The sequence below is a fragment of the Henckelia pumila genome, chromosome 3, assembly GCF_033568475.1.
Source record: "Henckelia pumila isolate YLH828 chromosome 3, ASM3356847v2, whole genome shotgun sequence".
Lineage (NCBI taxonomy): Eukaryota > Viridiplantae > Streptophyta > Magnoliopsida > Lamiales > Gesneriaceae > Henckelia > Henckelia pumila.
This window is the reverse complement of record NC_133122.1, coordinates 162,915,151-162,940,389: the sequence shown is the minus strand read 5'-3', so window position 1 is coordinate 162,940,389 and position 25,239 is coordinate 162,915,151. Positions and strand designations below refer to the sequence as shown.

Genomic DNA, 25,239 nt, shown 5'->3' with positions numbered 1-25,239 from the left:
ATGGGACGATCGCATCGCTCAACTAGAGGAGATGGTGGAATCCCTCCAGGCTTGCATCGAGGGGATGCGCGATGATGTGACGCTATGCAAACAAGTTGCTACCATCGATGGAAGCCAATCTGTTAAAGCTCCTAAGATCGAGTTGCCTAAGCCAATGATCTTTGCTTGAAAGAGGGATGCCAAGGAAGTCGAGAACTTCTTGTGGCAAATGGAGGTCTACTTTGAGGGTCTCAAATTGCAGGATGAGACAACCAAGGTACGTACCGCTACTTTGTATCTTACTGATACTGCGATGTTGTGGTGGCGTCGCAAGCATGCGGACATAGAGAAGGGGTTGTGCCGAGTCGATACATGGGAAGAGTTCTCGAAGGAACTCAAGCGCCACTTTTATCCTGAGAATATGGTATATGAGGCTCGTAAGAAGCTAAGGGAGCTAAAACATCGCACAACAATCCCTGAATATGTCAAGAAATTCACTACTCTTGTTCTTCAAATTCCAAAGATGGATGAAGAAGATCTCATTTTCCACTTCACCGATGGGTTACAACATTGGGCCAAGCAAGAGCTACAATGTCGAGATCCTAAAACCTTGGATGATACTATTGCCGCCGCCGAATCCTTGTCCGAGTACCAACGTAGCAACGATGGTTCCAAGCAAAAGAAAGATGAAAGCAACTCGGGCAAAGGTGGGGGAGAAAAAGAGTTCAAGAAGAATTACTTCCAAGTTAAGACTGGCGAAAAGAGGCCCGGGGACAAACGCAACGACTGTGAAAATAAGAAAAAGGCTTTTGTCCCTAAAGGTGGTTGTTTTGAAGGCGGTGAAGCTAATGATGCGGAGGCCGAACACATGGAATCTGTCCAAATCCTAAATGCTTTGAAAGCCAAGCCATTGACCACTACATCAAGCAAGGGGCTCATGTACGTGGAGACAAAGATCAATGACAAACTTACTAAGGCAATGGTTGTCACCGAAGCCACCCACAACTTGATTACGGAGAGTGAGGCAAAGCGCTTGGGATTGCATGTCACTCAAGGTGCGGGATGGATCAAGACTGTGAATGCATCCGCCCGAAGACTCAATGGAGTTGCTAAGGATGTTGAGATATAATTGGGTACGTGGCACGATCGAGTGGATCTCTCGGTGGCACCCCTTGACGATTTCAACTTCGTGCTGGGCATGGACTTCTTGAGAAAGGTAAGTGCTATTCCGATGCCTTACTTAGACTCTATGTGTATAATGGAGAAAGGGTCTCCATGCATGATACAAGCGACAAGTGCTGAACCCGGGGCAAGTTCAATGAAGCAATTGTCGGCTATGCAAGTAGCCAAAGGAGTGAAGAAAGGCGAACCCACGTTCTTGGACACGTTTCACTCGGGTGATGGCCTTGACACTCCCTTGCTAGAGGAAGTTCCTACTATCATCAAGAAGGTTCTGGATGAGAACCAAGACCTGATGCAGGAAAAATTATCTAAGGAGTTGCCACCATGGAGAGAAGTCAACCACAAGATCGAGTTGGAACCTGGTGCCAAGCCGCCCGCCATGGCACCCTATCGCATGGCACCGCCCGAGCTAGAGGAGCTTCGGAAACAACTCACTGAGCTACTGGATACCGGACGTATTCGACCATCGAAAGCACCATATGGCGCTCCCGTACTTTTTCAAAAGAAGAAAGATGACTCATTGAGGATGTGTGTGGACTATCGGGCGCTTAACAAGGTAACAATAAAGAACAAGTACCCCATCCCATTGATAGATGATTTGTTTGATCGTCTTGGTCAAGCCAAGTACTACACAAAGATGAATTTACAAAAAGGGTACTATCAAGTTCGAATTGCCGATGGGTACGAGCCCAAGACAACATGCATCACTCGATATGGATCTTTTGAGTGGCTCGTCATGCAATTTGGTCTCACCAACGCGCCGACAACATTTTGTACACTCATGAACAAGATCTTTCATCCTTATGTTGACAAGTTCATGGTGGTGTACTTGGATGACATAGTCATCTATAGCCAAACATTGGAGGAGCATGCCCAACATCTCCAAACAATGTTCCAAGTCTTAAGGGAAAATGAGCTCTACGTGAAGAAGGAAAAGTGTTCCTTTGCACAAGAGACCGTTCAATTCTTGGGGCACACTATTGAGCATGGGAAGCTCAAGATGGACGAAAGCAAGGTTCGTGCCATCATGGATTGGGAACCGCCAACCAAGGTAACCGAACTCCGTTCTTTCCTTGGGCTAGTTAATTACTATCGCAGGTTCATAAAAGGGTATTTCGCTAGAGCAGCACCGCTGACGGATCTTATTAAGAAGAACCGGTCATGAGGATGGTCGAACGCATGTGCCAAAGCCTTAGATGACTTAAAAGCAGCGGTAAGAAAGGAACCTGTCCTAGCTTTGCCAGACTTTGGCAAAGAGTTTGAAGTGCACACGGATGCTTCTGATTTCGCTATTGGGGGAGTTCTAATGCAAGAAAGACACCCCATATCCTATGAAAGGCGGAAGCTCAACGAGACGGAGAGGCGATACACGGTGCAAGAGAAGGAGATGACTGCCATCATCCACTGCCTAAGGGTGTGGCGACATTATTTGTTAGGATCTCGGTTCTCCATCAAGACCGATAACATTGCCACTAGCTACTTTCAAAGTCAGAAGAAGCTTAGTCCCAAGCAAGCTAGGTGGCAAGACTTCTTAGCCGAGTTCGACTTTGTGCTTGAGTACCGGCCAGGCAAAGCCAATGTAGTTGCCGATGCGCTAAGTTGGAAAGCAGAGTTGGCATCTATTAGTGTTGCCTTAGGAGACCTGCCAGCGCGCATCAAATAAGGATTGGAGCATGATCCCATGGCCAAGGAGTTGGCCAAGCTTGTCGAGCAAGGGAAGACTCGACAATTCTGGCTTGAAGATGGGCTTTTATATACGAAGGGACGTCGACTTTATGTGCCAAAGTTGGGGATCTGAGGAAAGATCTAATCCGCGAGTGCCATGGCACCAAATGGGCTGGCCATCCAGGGCAAAAACGCACAAGGACCTTGTTGAAAGCATCATACTATTGGCCGCAAATGAGAGACCAAGTCGAAATATATGTCAAGACATGATTGGTCTGTCAACAAGACAAGGTCGTGACAAAGCAACCGGCGGGACTGCTTGAGCCACTACCTATTGCGCAGCGTCCATGAGATTCTATTACTAGAATGCATTGTTAGAATGCTACTTGAGGCACTTTGTGAGTGCCAACCAACGAGATTGGGCGAAGCTCATGGATGTGGCACAATTCTCTTACAACTTACAACAAAGTGAGGCCACTGGGAAGAGCCCATTCGAGCTAGTCATGGGGCAACAACCGACTACTCCACATACATTGCCAAAAATCTTTTAGCAAGGGACAAAGCCCCGCCGCGACAAAGATGGCCAAGTCTTGGAGCGAGCTCATGGACTTGGCTCGAGTTCACTTAGAGAAGGCACAAAGGTGCATGAAGAAATGGGCCGATGCAAAGAGAAGGCAACAAGAGTACTCCATCGGAGACGAAGTACTCATCGAGATCTTTCCACATCAATTTAAAGCCTTCCGAGGGGTACACAAAGGTCAAATCCGAAAGTATAAAGGACCCTTTACGATCATTGCAAGGGTTGGAAAGGTATCCTATCGTCTCGACCTCCCCAACACATTGAAAATTCATCCGGTCTTTCATGGAAGCATGTTAAAGCCTTATTATCCAGATGAGGAAGACACTAGCCGAGGCGATTCTCACCGAGCACCTCCTATAGTAACAACTTCCTTTGACAAAGATGTTGAAGAGGTGCTCGCCAAACGAATCGAGTGACGACGTGGAGTGCAACCTAGCACTCAATATCTGATCAAATGGAAAGGATTTCCAGAGTCCGATGCAACATGGGAAACAAAAGATGACTTGTGGCAGTTCAAAGAACTACTCCATCAATTTGAGGCGACGAGGGCGTCAACCGAATATGTGGGGGAGAATGTCACAACCGGAACCTTCTTGCGCATTCCGGAAGATTTTAATGCATGGGGAAAGGTAGAGGTTGTGCATATTCTAGAAGTCTCTACAATATTCAAGATATAGGCTTATGTAGAACTCTCTAGAATTCACTTGTATATAAATGACTTGTATAGAAACTTGTAGAAAGTAGACTCTAGATTGGTGTAGATGGAAGAATCTAGAAAAATGTAAATTGTAGGGAGCTCAACTATAAAAGGGTGCAAGCCCTCATTTGTAAAAAACCAAGTTGGAAATCAATACAAAGCATTCTCCAAGCTCTCTTGTGTTCTTACTCAAACACTTACACACACACTTTGTGGGGACCTCGGGTTGCTAATCTCATCTTAGGGCAATTAATGAACAATTAACATTCATTAAACATCAATTAAAAAAAACCAAGATCCAAATAAATTTTTTGTTTTAAATATTCAATGTCTCGCTCGATCGGGGAAAAACACCCGATCGAGCGAGCACAATTGCTCAGCTCTCCGATGGAAGTATAATTTGGCCTCGCTCGATCCGTCAACTTCTGCGGATCGAGCGGCTCCAAATTCCAGAAATTCTGCAGAAGAGTTTTTGCTGTCAAAACCGAGCACTATCACCTCTTGTCATCAAGAACAACATGAGGCATGATTTAAAAGTTCCAAAACTTGCATATATACATAAACAAGGTCTCAAACATCTATACATGCATTTATTTACATCAAACAAGTCGCTAAAGATCGTAAACGACACAAATTATCTCAGGTGTCATACATGTATTCCAAAATCAACATAACTAAGGTTTAGTGCTTCTAAAGTTCAAGACATCATCTACAACCCGAGTCCTCACGTGCTAGACTCTCTCCCAGCTGTCAATGACGTCGATGACTAGCTCCTGCCCCATCTGTTGTCATGCACACATACAAAACAAGACAACAGCCAGATAAACTCCGGTGAGAAAATATTCTCAGTATAACCAACATATAGAAAGCGTTAAATAAATCATCTTGACTCTATTTAAACTCGACCCAACAAATAGAGTACGTAAACGCTTTACATACGAATTTATTCACATAACTTCAAAGCCATCAAGATTCATAACTGATCTTGACATGGATATCCATCTAACGAGTTCGTAACCGACTCGCAAATAAGGTTAACAGCAACTTTGGCATAGAATCAATTCAATATAGCATCATATCAACTCAAATATAAAGATCCACTACCTGAGATAGATCGACAACATCACAATCAAATCAAAAACATAAACAAGTATGTGGTTTTTGCGGGCCAACTCAAGATTAGTCGTTCTTGAGTTTCAATGTCCCTACTTCGCGATGTCATCATTATACCTTCGTTTATCTCGGTTCTGAACTCTTCAATCTGAAATATAACAACAAAAATACTCATATCAAACTTCATTCAAAATTATAATTTCAGAAACGAATCAAAACCATTAATCGATCGTCAATCAAACTCATTTCAAACCTCAACTCTTCTTTGTTAGTTCAAGTCGGCGTCTTGTGTCGTTTAGCCTTCAAACTCAACTGAAACTGAATAAGAAAAATACTATAACATTCAAAACATCTCAACAACAACTTCAACTCAAATATCGGATATCAAAACAGTTCCAAAACTCGATTAAACGACGTAGCGATTCAAAATCGGTAACCGACGTAATCCCGACTTCAAAACTTGTAACTCAAATTCATATATCAGCATATATCTTATAAAACTCAGCAACATAACATCATATCAGCAGCTAAACTCATCGATAAACATGCTAGAAGTCATAACCAATCCATTCAATCATCCAACGTTGATCCGATTTCGAAAATAGAAGCAATACAAATTCAAGAACATAATCGATAACTCAAAATATGATATCTGCTCCATACTGATTTCGAAATCCAAATAACACAACATAAAACTTACACAAGATCGAAGCCCTCGTCGTAAGGATTCCAGAACACTTTACGGAATCGAAATCGGACAACCGGTTCAAAAGTTACGGCAAATTGAATCTCAATGTTCCAATGGAAAATGAAGAAGAACGGCTCTCTGTTCCTACTTTCTGCATTCCTTAGACAATAACACGTTGACATGCTGAGTCTTGCAATACAAATCTGATAACTTTCAAGTATAATTTCACTTTAGTCCCTCAAATCTTCACTATTTGAAATTTGGTCCTCGACCCTTATTTTAATTTAATTTCAACCCTAAATAATTTAAGAATATTAGAATTTAAATCGAAACTCTAAATATTCCAAATTAAATATACTCGGATTAAAATTAAATAAATTCGGATTAATATTAATTAATCACGAGCCTTACATTTCTCCCCCACTAAGACATGAGTTCGTCCTCGAATTCATAAACAGTATAGATATGCAGACTGCATGCTCATAAGAATAAAGAATAACTGAAAACTGAATAAGAACTCACATCAGTGGAATAGATAAGGAAATCGTTGCTTCATATCTTCTTCGACTTCCCACGTTGCTTCTTCAACTCCGTGTCTACTCCATTGAATCTTCACCAATGGAATGGTCTTCGATCGGAGTTGTTTTGTCTTCCTATCGAGAATCTGAATAGGTTGCTCGAAATAGCTAAGAGTGTCATCCAAATCAGCTTCATCAGATCGAATCACATGAGACGCATCAGATATATACTTCCTCAACATTGATACATGAAAAACATCATGTATTCCGGATAAAAACATAGGAAGAGCGAGTCGATAAGCAAGATTGCCTATCTTCTCAAGAATCTCATACGGCCCAATATACCTCGGAGATAATTTTCCTCGTTTGTCAAATCGAACTGTGCTCCTGAATGGTGAAATCTTCAGAAACACTCTATCTCCCTGATCAAAAGATAACGGCCGTCGTCGTACATTTGCATATCTCGTCTGTCTATGCTGCGCTGTTCTCATTCTCTGTTGTATCAATTTCACTTTCTCAGTCATCTGTCTGATCATATCTGGCCCTAACTCAGGTACCTCAGAAACATCATCCCAATATAAAGGCGATCGACACTTCTTTCCATATAAGGCTTCGAATGGTGCCATCTTTATACTCATCTGATAACTGTTGTTATAAGAAAATTCCACAAGTGGTATAGAATTTTGCCATGTAACACCAAAATCAAGTACTACAGCTCTAAGCATATCCTCAAGCGTCTGAATAGTTCATTCAGATTGACCGTCAGTCTGAGGATGATAAGCAGTACTCAAATGTAAACGCGTACCTAGAGCTTCCTGTAGGCTATGACAAAAGTGCGAAGTAAACCTCGGATCTCGATCAGATACAATCGACTTTGGCACACCGTGTAGTCTTACCACTTCTCGAATATAGAGATCCGCCATTTGATCATGACGATAAGTCATTCGATAAGGAATAAAGCACGCAGATTTCGTCAATCTGTCGATGATCACCCAAACAACATCGCATCCTCGAGATGATCGTGGCAACTTCATTACAAAGTCCATGGAAATGTGGTCCCATTTCCATTCAGGAATCGATAAACTCTGTAATAAGCCACCTGGTTTCTTTATTTCAGGTTTCACCTGTTGGCAATTCAAATATTTAGATACAAATTCATTCACATCAGACTTCATTTGTTTCCACTAGTACTGACTCTTCAAGTCGTTGTACATCTTTCTGCCTCCAGGGTGAATACTACAGCGACTGCAATGTGCTTCTTTCAAAATATTCTGTCTCAAATCTGCAATATTGGGAACAACTATTCGGTCATTCACATACAAGATATCATCGTCACTAACCTTGTACTCAGACTGATGTCCTGATCGAATCATTTCAATCAATTTCTGCACATTCTGATCGTCTTTTTGTGCTTCTTTGATACGAATCAATAACTCTGGCTCAGCACTGATTGCATAAACTCTCATCGGCCTTCTATTTGTCTCAAATACATACCCCGAACTACAACAATCTTCAATCAAATTAGATACACCTATCGTAGACAAGGATAAAGCACATACCTTTCTACTTAGGGCATCCGCTGCTGAATTAGATTTTCCCGGATAGTATTTGATTTCACAATCAAAATCCTTCAACAAATCAAGCCATCGTCGCTGTCTCATATTCAGTTCGGATTGTGAGAACAGATACTTCAGAATTTTGTGATCAGAAAAGATTTCAAACTTCTCGCCATATAAATAATGTCTCCAGATCTTCAATGCAAAGACAATTGCAGCCAATTCAAGATCATGAATCGGATACCTGACTTCATGTGGTTTCAGTTGTCGAGAAGTATAAGCGACAACATATCCTTTCTGCATTAAAATACATCCCAAACCCTGGTGAGAAGCATCACAATAAACAACAAAATCACCAGTACCTGTAGGGATTATTAAAATCGGCGCTGTCGTCAATCTCTTCTTAAGTTCGATAAAACTCCTTTCACATGCTTCAGACCAAAGAAATGGTGCATTCTTCTATGTAAGGTGTGTAATAGGCTTCGCTATCGAAGAAAAATCTTGAATGAATCGACGGTAATAACCTGCCAAGCCCATAAAACTTCAAATTTCTGGCACAGATGTCGGTCTCTGCCAACTAATCACAGCTTCCACCTTACTCGGATCCACTGAAATGTCATCTCCTGAAATTACATGACCAAGAAAAACAACTCGCTGCAACCAAAACTCAGATTTGGATAACTTGGCATACAATTTCTCTTCTCTTAATATTCTCAATACAGTTCGGAGATGATCAGCATGTTCACACAGATTCTTAGAGTATATCAAAATATCATCGATAAAGATAATCACAAAATCATCTAAATATCTTTGAAATACTCTATTCATCAATCCCATAAAAACTGCCGGTGCATTCGTTAGACCAAAAGGCATGACTATGAATTCATAATGACCATACCTGGTTCTAAATGCAGTCTTAGGAATATCCTCGTCTCTAACCCTCAACTGATGATAATCGAATCGTAGATCAATCTTCGAATATACCAACGATCCCTGCAATTGATCAAATAAATCATCGATACGAGGTAAAGGATAGCGATTCTTTACCGTTGCTTTGTTCAATTGCCGGTAGTCAATACATAATCTCATCGATCCGTCCTTCTTTCGAACAAATAATACCGGAGCACCCCATGGGGAAACACTCGGTCTAATATATCCTTTGGCCAACAAATCTTCAAGTTGGTCCTTCAATTCTTTCAGTTCAATCGGTGCCATTCGGTAAGGTGCTTTCGATATCGGCTGTGTACCTGGCATCAATTCAATACCGAAATCTACCTCTCTATACGGTGGCAATCCTGGAATCTCATCAGGGAATACATCTGCAAAATCATTCACCACCGGTATATCCGTCAATTTTGGACTAGTCTTCAGTATATCGACTGCATAAATAAGGAATCCTTCCGCCCCTTTCTGTAACAAGTCAGTCATAGAAAGAACAGATATCAAAGGAATTCTGGCTCGTGATCCCTTAACATAGAATTTCCACTCATCAGTCATATCAGGTCTGAACTTCACAATCTTCTGAAAACAGTCCACTGTTGCTCTGTACTTGGTTAGCATATCGATACCGATTATGCAATCAAAATCAGATAAACCAAGAACGATACAGTCAAGCTCAACTTCATTACCTTCGTACTGTAGTACACAATTTCTAACAGACTTCACTGATACTATACATTTTCCCAACGGTGAAGATATAGACACTACAGTAGCTAATGACTCAACAAACAATGAATACAACGTAACAAATTGTTCAGATATGAAGGTATGCGACACACCAGTATCGAATAAGACATAAGAAGGATAACCAGAAAGAAAACAGTTACCTGCAATCACATCGTCCGGTGCTGCTTGTGCTTGCTCTTTTGTCAATGCAAACACTCGTGCTTGTTGCCTCGGAGGTTGATTCACTGTCTGACCTCCTCCTCTACTCGGTGCTGCAGGCTGTGGTTGAAAAGAGTGAACAGAAGATGTAGATTGACCTACCAGTCTCGATGATCCCACACCCTGTGCACCTTCAGAACCTCGTTGTGGACACACCCTTGCAAAGTGTCCCATCTTATTGCAAATGTGGCAGCTTCCAAATACACCTCGGCATTGTTCATTGGTATGGCGACCACCACACTTGGTGCAATACACATCAGACCTCTGTCCAGCTCTAGACTGTCGGGAGCTACCTGAACTTGAAGAGCTACTACCACCAGATCTCTTGAATTGTTTGCTCTTGCCCTTGAAGAAACTTTTCTTTCCACTACTACTACCTCCAGCTTCAAATCGAGGTGGCGGTGGAATCTGTGGCTGTTCTTGGGACTGTCTCACTGGCTGTGGCACAAACTATGCTCCTCGTTGTTTCAGTATCCCTACTTCTGCACCCTTTCTCGATTCAGAGCATCAGCAAAGGTATTCGGTCTTCCCGAATTCACAAGTGTAAACACATCTGGATTCAAGCCATTGATAAATTGATCGGCTTGAGCTCCATCACTAATAGCAATATGTGGAGCAAACTTCAACAGGCTAGTGAATTTTGCAACATATTCTTCGATATTCAACTGCCCCTCTTGCAGACTTGCAAACTCTGCTCCTTTATCCTTGCGATAAGACACAGGAAAAAAACGTTGATAGAAAGCAGTTCGAAATACAGACCAGGTAATAACAGTACCTTGGTTTTCCAATGCTTTCTTCGTCGCTATCCACCAACTCTTGGCAAGACCATGCAGTTGATGAATTACAAGTCTCACACGACGATCATCTGTATAATCAATAGACTCGAATAACTTCTCAATATCTTCCAACCAGTTCTCACACTCTATAGCATTCTCAGTTCCTTGAAACTTCGGTGGTTTGAATGATTGGAATCGTTTCAGAAGTTTCTCCATAGGATTAGCATCACTGAACTCATCAGTAGAAGTACTACCCTGTCCATGTTCAGACACTGTCACTGGGACCTGTGCAGCATTTGTCTGTTCAGGCTGATTCGTAGCCAACATCTGTCTAGCTCTCGGTGCTGGTTGGGGAGGCATATCTGATAATCAAACAGATTAGTATACAGTTCAATCCCAATTACAACAAGTCTGTTGCAGTCCACATTGCCTTCATAAAAGATCGAGTTTCGATTCATCCTCATAATACATGCTAGTACTTCAATCAAATAACCAGATAGCATGTAATTCAAACCATTGTATAGCATATTCTTCGCAAATTATCACAGCATCATGTGACAATTTAATATCTGTAATCAATAAAATACCATACAATTATGAAAGCAATAAATAAATCAGAATAGAAGACTCGATCTACCCCGCTCATCTAATCTCAGTCCAAGAAACTTATGCTCTGTTATCACCTGTTGTGGGGACCTCGGGTTGCTAATCTCATCTTAGGGCAATTAATGAACAATTAACATTCATTAAACATCAATTAAAAAAAACCAAGAGCCAAATAAAATTTTTTTTTTTTAAAAATATTCAGTGTCTCGCTCGATCGGAGAAAAACACCCGATCGAGCAAGCACAATTGCTCAGCTCTAGGATGGAAGTATAATTTGGCCTCGCTCGATCCGTCAACTTCTGCGGATCGAGCGGCTCCAAATTCCAGAAATTCTGCAGAAGAGTTTTTGCTGTCAAAACCGAGCACTATCACCTCTTGTCATCAAGAACAACATGAGGCATGATTTAAAAGTTCCAAAACTTGCATATATACATAAACAAGGTCTCAAACATCTATACATGCATTTATTTACATCAAACAAGTCGCTAAAGATCGTAAACGACACAAATTATCTCAAGTGTCATACATGTATTCCAAAATCAACATAACTAAGGTTTAGTGCTTCTAAAGTTCAAGATATCATCTACAACCCGAGTCCTCACGTGCTAGACTCTCTCCCAGCTGTCAATGACGTCGATGACCAGCTCCTGCCCCATCTGTTGTCATGCACACATACAAAACAAGACAACAGCCGGATAAACTCCGGTGAGAAAACATTCTCAGTATAACCAACATATAAAAAACGTTAAATAAATCATCTTGACTCTATTTAAACTCGACTCAACAAATAGAGTACGTAAACGCTTTACATACGAATTGATTCACATAACTTCAAAGCCATCAAGATTCATAACTGATCTTGACATGGATATCCATCTAACGAGTTCGTAACCGATTCGCAAATAAGGTTAACAACAACCTTGGCATAGAATCAATTCAATATAGCATCATATCAACTCGAATATAAAGATCCACTACCTGAGATGGATCAACAACATCACAATCAAATCAAAAACATAAACAAGTATGTGGTTTTTGCGGGCCAACTCAAGATTAGTCGTTCTTGAGTTTCAAAGTCCCTACTTCGTGATGTCGTCATTATACCTTCGTTTATCTCGGTTCTGAACTCTTCAATCTGAAATATAACAACCAAAATACTCATATCAAACTTTATTCAAGATTATCATTTCAAAAACGAATCAAAACCATTAATCGATCGTCAATCAAACTCATTTCAAACCTCAACTCTTCTTTGTTAGTTCAAGTCGGCGTCTTGTGTCGTTTAGCCTTCAAACTCAACTGAAACTGAATAAGAAAAATACTATAACATTCAAAACATCTCAACAACAACTTAAACTCAAATATCGGCTATCAAAACAGTTCCAAAACTCGATTAAACGACGTAGCGATTCAAAATCGGTAACCGACGTAATCCCGACTTCAAAACTTGTAACTCAAATTCATATATCAGCATATATCTTATAAAACTCAGCAACATAACATCATATCAGCAGCTAAACTCATCGATAAACATGCTAGAAGTCATAACCAATCCATTCAATCATCCAACGTTGATCCGATTTCGAAAATAGAAGCAATACAAATTCAAGAACATAATCGATAACTCAAAATATGATATCTGCTCCATACTGATTTTGAAATCCAAATAACACAACATAAAACTTACACAAGATCGAAGCCCTCATCGTAAGGATTCCAGAACACTTTACGGAATCGAAATCGGACAACCGGTTCAAAAGTTACGGCAAATTGAATCTCAATGTTTCAAAGGAAAATGAAGAAGAACGGCTCTCTGTTCCTACTTTCTGAATTCCTTAGACAATAACACGTTGACATGCTGAGTCTTGCAATACAAATCTGATAACTTTCAAGTATAATTGTACTTTAGTCCCTCAAATCTTCACTATTTGTAATTTGGTCCTTGACCCTTATTTTAATTCAATTTCAATCCTAAATAATTTAAGAATATTAGAATTTAAATCGAAACTCTAAATATTCTCAAATTAAATATACTCGGATTAAAATTAAATAAATTCGGATTATTATTAATTAATCCCGGGCCTTACACACTTGCTCAACAAAGGCTGCTTTGCTAGTACTCGCGAGGGGCGTAGTCAAGGAGAAAAGGTCGCACGTGATCTTAGAAGGGCTAAGTCCGTGACAACTTGCTTTTGTCTATTATTGCTATAGTTTGATGTTTCTAAACATAAGTCATTTCCTTTTAAATTTTGGAAGTTGTTACAGGTCATTGTCTGAAACATATGCTTTGGCAATTTTAATCACTAATTCATGTTGGAGACGAAACAGGTTACTTGAGATTCATTTATTTTTTGAAGTGTATTTTAGAGTTGAGACCCCTGATGAAAAAGTAGGAATTTGTCTGTGCATTTGTATCTGATTTACCAATGCATAGATTATATTGTCCGTGACAAACTAGTGTGCTTCACAGACTGCATTGGCCTTTTATGTTGTTGTTGTTGTTTTTTTTTTAAATCACTTTAGCTATTGTCTGATCTGTCTTTGTTTCCTACTGAAAATCACATTATTTTGATACAGCTATGTATTTGGGCCTGAGCATTCTGGCCGGGTTCGATGTTTGGAAGCTGGGACATTGCCTAGCAAAGTCTTTCCTGAGAAATTTAAGCGTTGGCATTACCATGGTTATGACTATGATTCAGATGTTACCGAGAAGTTCAAAGAAATGGATGAAAAAATAAAAGAATTGGAAGTGAGGGAAGCAATACGACAAGCAGAACTAGAGGTGCGAGAAGCACATCGCCATGGAGGCACGTGAAGCAGAGCGAGAAGCAACAAGACAAACTGAAATGGAAGCGCAGAAAGCGGAGAGGGAGGCACGACGACAAACGAAAATGGAGCTAATGATGAGACAGATTCAAGAACAACTGCAAAATTTAGCACGTGTTATAGAAAGTATGATGAGTAAAGTTGCCAGAGGATCACGTGGACCTGAATATTTTACCAACACAGGTAAATTGACAAAATTTAAAGTTAACAAATGAGTTATTAAAAATTACTTGTAAAAGTGCATGATGCTTTAAAATCCAATTTATTTTTGTAGATGACTGCTTTGATAACAAATATTATGCAACAACACGTCAGATGCTTCGAAAAGTAGTATTCGTGGGCATCAATCACCTTCGAATCGAGAGAATAGTAGTTAGAAAGGACTTTAAAGGAAGAGAGATATTTTGTTTATGGTACCATTACAAACAACTAATGTGTTATTTCGTGTTTGGTTTGTAAGGATTACATTTTGATTTTATGGAATGTAATGTAGAATGTTTTAGCTGATTTATTTATTTTTTGTTGCTGAATCGATGCAAAATTTGAAATTTGGCTATCAAAACATTGAGGAGGAAGAACTGATTAAAACCGAGATTTAGGAGCGGTTAATAACCGTTCGTATATAAATTTTTTAAAAACGGTTTTTACAACTGCTCGTAATGTATTTATGATCGATTAGTAAACCATACCCCTGTTATACCTCAGTTGCCAGGATTTATAGCTATGGGTGGTTATCCCTCCCCCGAAGTTCTCGCGCCACGATCTCGATATGGGCGAGTGGGCCATGTCTTATAGTCATGCTCGAGTTGGGAGAACGTGCTCTTGAAACGTGGATGAGAGGGAGTTACAACCTTTCCTGACTTGGTCTTTCCTTATAGTCAGTCCGAGCTTGGACTACCATCCTGACTCTCCTTCTTACTAGAGCCGTCAATTTGGGTTAAGTCTGTCGGGTCGGCCCGCCCCGCCACATAATTTAAGTGGGTAGGGTTGAAATTTTTTCAACCCAACTAAAGGTGGGCCTAGGTTGGCCAACCCGCCTAGGCCCACGACCCGCATGGGTTGGCCCGCCGCGGGCCTGGAGAATTATTATTTTATTTTTATTTTTATTGTGGTATATGTATTTTTTAATTAAAGTTGTGAATTTTTTTTGTATTAATTACTTTATATAAAATTTTTATACGTATGAAATCAATAATTAAAATTTTTTAATTATTAATATGTTTCTATTAATATTTATTTATGAAATGAAATTTATAATTAATTATAATAATTTTTATTTATTTTTATTTATAATGAGCCAACCCGCGGGTTAGGCGGGCTTTGGGTTGGGTTGAGTTGAGAATTTCCAGTATCCCGGGTGGTGGGCTGCCCCGCCCCGCAATGGGTTGGACCGTCTGACAGCTCAACTTCTTACTCGGCCTCACACTGCCCAGGCTAGAGTTCCCGAGACTACTTCCTCCAATCATTCACATCACCTCCAACCTGTGCTCTTCATATCCCGAGCAACCATGTATCTGCCCCGGGTTGTATGCAACGGCGGAACCAAGTAGAAGCTCACCCGGGCTTTAGCCTGGGTGGGCCCGAATTTTTTTTAAAATTTTGTATATAAAATTTTGAATAATTTTTGTTTAATTTGGTGTTAGCCCGGATAGTCTAATTCAAAATATTAAAAGATACGAGAGTTTAAAATTTTAGGTCGGGTGAATTAAAAATCCTGGGTCCGCCGTTGGTTGTTTGATAGCCCTCGGGCTCCCGGGATATCAGCTAATATAAAATGAAATCGGAGATAGCTAGCAAAATAACATTATGGTTGAAGGAGTATACACTTGATATTAAACACGTTTTGGAAGTCCAGTTCTTATCCACTTCCTCAGGGCCCATACGTGGTTACAAGACTCGGGGAGTTGATTAATTCAAAGTCTTGTGGAAGCAACTAGCCGACTGGATTTGTCCACAAACATTAATGATTAAAGCCCACCAAGGAATAAGATGTTTTGTTCTAACGTTACATACTTCTTGTTTAGTTTTTGTTTTTGTTTTTGTGCATTAATGCAGATATATTTATATGTAAAAGAAAGAAGAAATGAGTTAAGTCAAGTTGTTGTGATGTTCAGTGGTGTAAAATCATGGCAAAGTATCTGACAAAAGTTTTTTGCATTGTGTTTGTGTATTGTTGTGCAGCAATAACTCCATCGATATGCTCGAGTAACGAGACTGATGTGATTGCATTGCTAGCCTTTAAAGCTGCATTAATCGATCCCCTGGGAGCTCTAAGCTCTTGGGATCATACATGGGATCACTGCAGCTGGAATGGAATTACATGTGGTTCCAAGCACCCCGATAGAGTTGTGGAGATAAACCTCACGTCTCGAGGGCTGGTGGGATCCCTTTCTCCATATGTCGGTAATCTCTCCTTTCTTAGGAAAATCAACCTGAAAAACAACAGTTTCAATGGTCTGGTTCCCCAAGAGATAGGTCGCTTAAGGCGGCTCGAGTTTGTAAAATTCAGCAATAATTCTTTTGTTGGGGAAATACCAAGAAACATATCCCAATGCCCCAATCTTGTTTATCTGAACTTGATTCAAAACTCCTTCTCGGGTATTATTCCGCACGAGCTTGCTTCTCTTCACAAACTCCAACAACTTGGCTTAGCGGAGAACCATCTCTTTGGGTATATTCCTCCATTTCTTGGCAATCTAACATCTCTCAAACACTTCTCTGTGGCAGTATGTAAGTTGAGAGGAGAAATTCCGGACTCACTTGCACGACTTGGGAGCCTAAAATCTTTTATATTAAGTAATAATAATTTTACAGGTAGAATCCCATCGGGTCTTTTCAATGTTTCTTCTATGGATCTTTTTTATGTCGATGATAATCAACTTCAAGGGGCCATACCCGATAACATTGGACTCACGTTTCCTAATTTAAGGCACCTTTGTTTGGGAAACAACCAATTTACGGGAAAACTTCCATTCTCACTCTCAAATATCACCTCCTTGGAAACAATATCCTTGGAATATAATAGTTTCAAGGGGCCGATTCCAAGAGAAGTTGGAAAACTTTCAAACCTTGAACACTTTCTCGTTGCAAATACTCTTATTGAAGATGATACAAGTTTTATTGCATCATTCACAAATTGCACACACCTACTGAGTCTTGTGGTCAGCGACAACATATTAACGGGTTTGTTGCCTGACTCCATCTCTAATCTTTCTAGTCAAATAGAGAGCCTACAGCTCTCTGGAACTCAAATACATGGTATCATTCCTTCCAGCATCGGGAACCTCATCAATCTCATTTTACTTTCCCTTTCCCTCAACGATCTGGAGGGCCCTATTCCTTTGAGCATTGGAAAACTTTCTAATTTGCGGCATCTCTTCTTAGACATGAACCGATTTACGGATGAGATACCACATTCATTAGGAAACTTGACCTTGTTAAATATCTTGAACTTGCAAGGAAACAACATGTCTGGAAGCATACCTCATAGTCTTGGCAATTGCACTAGCTTGCTAACCTTAATTCTTGCACATAACAATCTCAGTGGCTCCATTCCTCCACATATTATGAATCTTTCCTCCATTTCTATTTCCTTAAATCTATCTTACAATAGAGTCAAGGGTTCAATTCCAATTGAAGTTGGTGCTCTAACACATCTTGCAGACTTAGACTTGTCATATAATGAGTTATCGGGTCTAATTCCAAATTCTCTAAGTGGTTGCACTAGCCTGCAAAAACTTCATCTTCATGGTAATTTGCTTCAAGGGGAGATACCATTAGCACTTGGTGCATTGAAGGGTTTACAAGAATTGGACCTCTCAAGAAATAATTTGTCCGGTCAAATCCCCATTTTCCTCACTCGTCTTGATCTCGAATACTTGAACTTGTCATTCAATAGGTTCAAAGGTGAAGTCCCAATGGAAGGAATATTTAGAAATAACACAATCGTTTCACTTTAAGGGAATATGGAACTATGTGGAGGAATTCATGAGTTGAAACTTCCCCCTTGCACTTCTTCAAATTCCTCAGCCATAGGCTTGCCAAGATTACTTAAAATCTTGATTCCAACTCTAGTTGCTGGTGGCTTAAGCATTACTCTTTGTGTATGCCTTTGCATATACATTCTTCAACGAAGAATTCCCACGAAAGAGCAGCCTCCTATGTGGCCATTCGATGGTCCCCAGTTCATGAGGTTATCCTATAGAGATCTCTTAAACGCTACCAGTGGATTCTCAGAAGATAACTTGGTTGGTGTTGGAAGATTCGGATCTGTTTACAGGGGGATTCTAAAGGATGGAAAGACAATAGTGGCAGTTAAAGTGCTTAATCTTTCTGTCAAAGGTGCCTCTAAGAGCTTCATATCAGAATGCATTGCACTGAAAGGAATAAAGCATAGGAACCTTTTGAAACTATTGAGTGTTTGTGAAGGTATAGACTTCCAAAAAAATGAATTTAAAGCATTGATTTATGAATTTATGGCTAATGGGAGTTTAGAGGACTTGCTGCACCATAACAGAGAGCAAAAAAACGAAAATGATGCAGAATTTCAAAGCCTTAGCATGTTTCAGAGGCTCAAAATTGTCATTGATGGTTCTCATGCACTCGAGTACCTACACATTGGCACTGATTCGCCTATCATCCATGGTGATTTAAAGCCAAATAATATTCTTCTGGATGATGATACGACTGCACATGTAGGCGATTTTGGATTGTCTAAGGTTGTTTCAGATATGTTTGAAGCTGGAGAGAGTAGTAGTACAACTGGGATCAAAGGTACCATTGGCTATGTTCCTCCGGGTACGTACATTATTATCTCCAAATAAAGACATGTCTATCTTATTATCTATAAGTTTATTTTCATGATTAATATCCATGAATGTATTAATAGATCATAAAACACTAGCTAGTCAAATTCTCATGCCTAACAAGCAGTAAGTAATAATATGTCCATGAAATAGTACATGAAAGCTGTCTCAATGACGAAACCCATGGTTGTAATTGATTCATTTCTTCGAACCAATATTCAGAATATGGCATGGGTAACCCAGTCTCAATGTAAGGTGACATATATAGCTATGGGATTCTTCTCTTGGAGATGTTCGTAGGCAAAAGACCAACAGACCAAGCATTCAACGAGGACCTAAATCTTCACAAATTTGTTGCCGATGCCTTGCCAAATAATGTGACACAAATTGTTGATCCCTTCATTCAAGAAGTTCATGACATGAATCATAAGTTGAAGGAGTATTTGGCTTCGATACTAAGCATTGGAGTGGCTTGTTCAAGCAAAGTACCGATGAATAGAATGTGTATTATCGATGTTGTTAATGGATTATGTAAGATAAGAGATTATTATATAGCCGACTTCTAGCGAATGGTTTCTTGTGTTGTATAATACTACTCATTTACTTTAAACAAACATTAAGATAAATTATGTAATCATAGTGTGGCCTATGTTCTAGGGATAAGATCAAGTGGAGCCAAATATGAAGAAAAATTAAAGGATTGAATTCGGCTCGAAATGGCGACTAAGTTGACAATCAATGGAACAAATTATAAATAATATATGTTATTAGATATTTAATATCTTAGTTTATATTCGACATGTTTTGTTTTAAAAAACATCCACCACTCTTTATTGTTTCTGATTTAAATTGGACTCGGGCTTACAAAATTTATAACTTCTCTATTATGACTAGGAAAAACTGCAATTTTGGTTTTTTATGTTTGCAACTTTGCTATTTCGATCCTTTATGTTTTCATATTTCAGTTTTAGTCCTACATGTTTCAATTTTCGACAATTTCAGACCTTTTTTTTCGAAAATGCTTAGGTGGCACTATACACGTAAGCTCCACATCAGCACTCTATTGGTGCCACATCAGCACCACATCAGAAAAAAGACTAAAATTGTCAAAAAATAAAGATAGCAGACTAAAACTGAAATCTGAAAATATAGAGGACCAAAACCGCAAAATGACAAATATACCGGACTAAAAAAACAATTTTCCCTTGTGACTATTGTCACAACTCGTATTTGTAAGTTGTAACCAGAGGAAGGTGCCGAATTTGACTTGATGAATTTGGATGTTATCTACTAGGAAAGTGCTTGGGCCTGTACTAGTTGCGAATATGTAAAGAGTCTTGACCCAATTCCGGCCTTAATTGGTTAAACATCTCGGCCTAGCCCAACACAAATTTGGTGGGCCTCACGATAGGAAAGGGTAGGTTGATAACCGGCCCATTCCGTTTGATATTGTTTGTCGGACACTTTCCAAGACTCTGCAAATATGTAGTTGATGCAAAGGAAAAATACACAAGTGAAGACATCAGCTAGTCCCAATTCAACCTTCCTGGCATAATGTTGCTGCTCTGGCCAAGATACTTATCAGATGATTGTTAAATACCCTATACAAAAGGAAGCACAAATTCTAAGAAAATAGTTTTCTCTTATAAAATTAGGCTCCTGATTCAATGCCGTACAACCAATGGAACCTCTAGGTTGTCCTCCAAATAATTCTTGTTCCTTGAAAAACTTTGGAAGCAACATCCATATAGATCTCAACAACTGATCTATTTGACTTAAACGAGGTATGACCGAAGATGGTTGGTTGCATCAGTGAACGAGACGCTAATAACTCATGAGATGTATACAACTTTTCAAGAAGCTTAACATGAAGGCAATGATACATTTGATAGTTACAATAGGTTCATTCCCATGGTTTGATACATACCACCATGTTGGACAAGATGCTGCAGCTCAAAAGGATCAGCAAAAACTCCAAACAAACGAAAGTATTTCTCGATTATTACTGTTACAGGATTGTCTAATCCAACGTAAGGTCCAAAAAAATCCACAAAATCTACTCATGAAGATTTAATTAATTATTAGTGAAAATTATGTGTTTAAATGTTTAGATTATGAATTTTTATGTAAAAAAGTTAGTTTTGATATTTTTCAGGTACGAAACTAATCCGGTGATCAAGAGAATCGAGACTAGCCTATGATCAGAGTTTAAGAAAATTTTAAGTCAAGTATGTTTATGTGCAGATTTTATTTTAAGTTTTGCATAGTAGCTAAATTTTTAAGGTTTAGAGGAAAAAATTTTAAAAGACAGTATTTTAAACGAATGGGCCAGCTTTCGGTCTATAATATTTCTGCCAAAACTTTGTGTCAAAGTTTCTTTTTCTCTTTCTCATGTTGCAAGCCGCCACTCTCCCCTCACCCTTCACTTTTCGAAAACTTGCACTTATTGGGTAGAAGGATTCTCGTTCGTTTGTTCGTATGAAGGATAGGTCGCATTTCCAAGGTCCGGATTATACCACACCATCGAAGAAAGCCAAATTTTATTCAATTCCTGAACCATCATCCAAGAAGTAATAGATATTTTTATATTGATGTGTGTGTCGTAATTATATGAAGTTTTTTTGCGAGAAATTCTCGTGATTTTGAAAGAACTATGTATGATGCCATGTATTCGTGAAACGTGAGCCGTTCTCGATGGGTTGTGAGTATGTCATGGTGCAAGGGTTTCAAAGAGTTGCCAAAAAAAAATCTGAATTTTTGTGTTGAGCCACGTTTGATGTGTTTTTGAGTTCAATAATATTGTGTGTGTGTTCATGAAAACTTTCAAAAAATGAAAAGAAAGAAAAAGAGAAAAGGGTGGACCCAACGCGAGGCTACTAGGGTTCTAGGCAGCCGAGCATACCCTATAAACCTAGCATGCTGGGGCGTGATAGCTCGGCTCGTCAGGCTGTGGCCTACAGAAACGCGTGTTCTAGCTCATAGAGTTCTGTTCATAATTTTTGAAATGTATCTTTACACCTTTCCTTTATGTATTTATGTTCTAAAAATGCATATCATGGTCCAATTATGGTCTTGTGTGCTTGATGCCTGAAGTTATCATCGAGAACGTGGATCACTAAATATACGTAATAGATGATGTTCCAAGTTTCTCTATCCTTGAAAGTTATTTTACGTAGAAGGCATGATGTTTTATGAAAAGTTATGAGACATGCTTAGTTTATTTCAAAAGATTACGTGATTTCAGGCATGAAAGTTTTATGTGAATGAATGAATGAATGACCATGAGAACGTTATTTTAATGTCTTATGTGTACTTGTGGTAGCAGTGCGAGACTGGTTTTCCGGGGTGAGCTCTAGAGAGACCTTTCCAAACAATAAATGATTGCATATTGGCTTCTGCTAGTATGAGACGGTACGCATATTGGCTTTGGCTAGTATGGGCTATTCCAAATGATATAATTAAGCTGAGAAACTATTTACATGATCTTGGAACCCGATGAATTTGATCTTAATGGTGGTTACTACAATTGCATTATAATTCGTCATCCAAAATCAATGAATGTTACGATCACGTCCTATGCATGTCTTATGGTTTTGTTATGTATTCGTTATTATTTGAATTTTTACTGATTCTTTAGATTCACTATGCTTGGATGGTGCAGGTGAGAAATATATTGTAAATGATTTTGATGTTGGGAAAGAGCATAGTAGCTGAGGAAGCGACGAGTTTCATGACACGCTGTCAGAGAATCTCTTGCAGCAATGATCATGAAGTTTTTACATTTAGATATATTTTGAATAAATTCTTTTGATTCATGTTCTGAATTGTAGTTGATTTTCATATATTTCTACAGTTTTCAGTTTTACATGTTTGAAATTTTATGGATCTTGAGGTTTAAAATTTTGAATGCATGGTATTTATTTTTTTCCGTGTGTATGTGTAGTAGCCCGACTTCTAATAAAGCTAATCTACTACCTAAACATGATTAAAAGATTCTAAGTTGAGCTTAAAGAGTTGAAAATCGGATTCCGTATGTTCAAAAATGAGTTTTAGAGTTTCAAGTACTGGAACAATTCGAAAGTTCCGAAGAGGAGTTCAGAAGCTAGAATTTGAGATCGGAAGATCCGAACGGGAGATCAGAAGTTCCGATTGAGTGATAGTCGGACATGGTATGAGTTTTGATTGGATGATTGGGCAAGACTAAGTTCGAAAACTCTGAACTAGAGATCGGTAGTTCCGACAGTAGATCGGTAGTTCAGCGGAAGGTTCGGTAGCTGTGTTGTCCAATCAAAGATACGCGTTTGGATGAGGGAGTTTGGAAGCACGATCGGAAGCTCCGAAGTGTGTTCGATAGTTCCTAACTAGGGATCGGAAGTTCCGAACTTCATCTATAAATAGAAGGCCGAGGGCTTCATTTCAGTTGCTCTTTTCCAACTTTCCTATCTCGTTTCTAGCTAGATTCTAGGGGCTTTCGAGGGTCAGGAAGTGGCGGAGCGCTACCAAGATTGTAGCGGAGTTGTGCCTAAGTTTTGAGGAGAATGAGGAGGCCATTGAAGGTACATTTATTTTGTGTGGAATTCCCTCTTTTGTCCTCATAGATACTGATGCATCACATTCATTCGTATCAGCACATTTTGTTAAGCGTCATAGATTCCGTAAATACCCCTAGACTTAGTATTGCCAGCGTCTACTCTGACAGGTCATTCGGCTTTGGCCAAGCGTTTAGTCTTGGGTTGTACTTTAGAGTTTTAGGGCTCTGAGTTATTAGTGAATCTTATGATTCTAGCGATGGAGGATTCTGATTGTGTTTTGGGTATCGATGTTTTGACCTCTTATAAAGATATTGTGGATTGTTATCAAAAGATTATTCAATGTCATCTGATTGAGGGCGGTATTTGGTTTTTCTATGGCGAGGGAGCACACCCCCTTATGACTATGACTTTAGCTTTGGGCTTGTCAGGCTTTAGAGGTAGGTGGGAAAGGATTTCTCATCTATGCGTTTGATGCATCCATAATGAGCAGGACTGTAGAGGAGTTACCAGTAGTTTGTGAGTATCCAGATGTTTTTTCGGATGAGATTCCAGGGTTTCCTTCAGTTAGAGAAGTTGAGTTCGGGATTGAACTTATTCTTTGGATGGCACCGATTTCTCGTGCGCCTTATCATCTAGCTGCAGCAGAGATGGGGGAGTTGCTGCAACGGTTGCAGGAATTGTTGGATAAGGGATATATCAGATCGAGCGTTTCACATGGGGGAGCACCTGTACTTTTTGTCAAGAAGAAGGATGCTTTCATGCGTCTCTATATTGATTACAGATAGTTGAACCAAGCGACAGTTAAGAACAAGCATCATTTGCCACAAATTGATGATTTGTTCGACAAACTTCAGAGTACCTCTGTGTAGTACCTGTAATCCAATCTACTAAATCGCATTCATTAATTTAATAAATATTAAGATCATTATCTTTAATTTTAATTGATTTAAATTATTTATGTGAGTTATGTTTTTATTGTTTCAGTTTCTTTATTCAAATGATTTTTATCGTGCAGCTTACTTGTTTTAAGTATTGTAAAGATTTAAGCTTTCTTATTTAAATTATTTTAATTGCTTAGTTTATTCATTTAAATGATTTTAAATGTTTAGCTTAATTATTTTTAAGTCGTTATCTGTCTAAATCATTTTAAAGGTTTTTATGCCGTTAGTGCGTTTATTTAAATGACTTTTAATCGTTTGTCTAGTTTATTTAAATTATTTTAATCGCTCTGCTTATTATTTAAAAATCTTAATTATTGTTCCGACATCAAAATATTTAAATTGTTGATTTTAATTTCTAAGTTAGTGTTTATGTAGTGCCTGGAATTTCCATGATTTAAATATTCATGCCTAAAATTTATTTTCAGTATGTATGTTTTTAATTTCTTAAAGTTAATTGTTTAAGTTTTAGTTAAAGATATCATTGCTTGATTTATTTGAATAAAATGCCTTGAATTGTTAGTTTAGTGAGTTTCTGTCCCGGCAGGCGACGATGGTGGGCTTCGGTGGTATATTATCAAGACTTTCGTTTTTTTTTTTAAGATTTTAAGTTAGAAGAAAAAGGGGATTTTGGCCAAAAAAATGTAAATTTTAAACTTTTAAGGGGTCGAAAAGCAAATTTATTATTTTCTTGGATTTATTCCTAGACTTTTCATAAAATAGGGTTTTATTAAATCCGGGCTAGTGTAATTTTAATTAAAAATGTTGAGAGTTGAAAATTTTAAACTTAGGAGTTTTTAAAGGTGAAAAAGTTGGAGGTAAAAAGTTGTAATAGTACAAGTAGTACTTTTAATAGTAGAAAAGCAACTTTAAAACACTACACACACATTTTCA

The 25,239-nt window shown here is 38.9% G+C and overlaps 1 protein-coding gene and 1 pseudogene across 1 annotated transcript; both read left to right on the top strand.

Annotated features, from left to right (window-relative positions):
* The first annotated feature begins 15,904 nt into the window (after nt 1-15,904).
* LOC140888569 (uncharacterized) lies at nt 15,905-19,654 on the top strand (annotated as a pseudogene).
* A 4,009-nt stretch (nt 19,655-23,663) lies between these two features.
* On the top strand, nt 23,664-24,192 carry LOC140889872 (uncharacterized). The gene is made up of 2 exons (XM_073297610.1): nt 23,664-23,720; nt 23,836-24,192. Exons 1-2 carry the CDS (start codon nt 23,664-23,666, stop codon nt 24,190-24,192), a joined length of 414 nt encoding a protein of 137 aa, XP_073153711.1.
* The last annotated feature ends 1,047 nt before the right edge of the window (nt 24,193-25,239 follow it).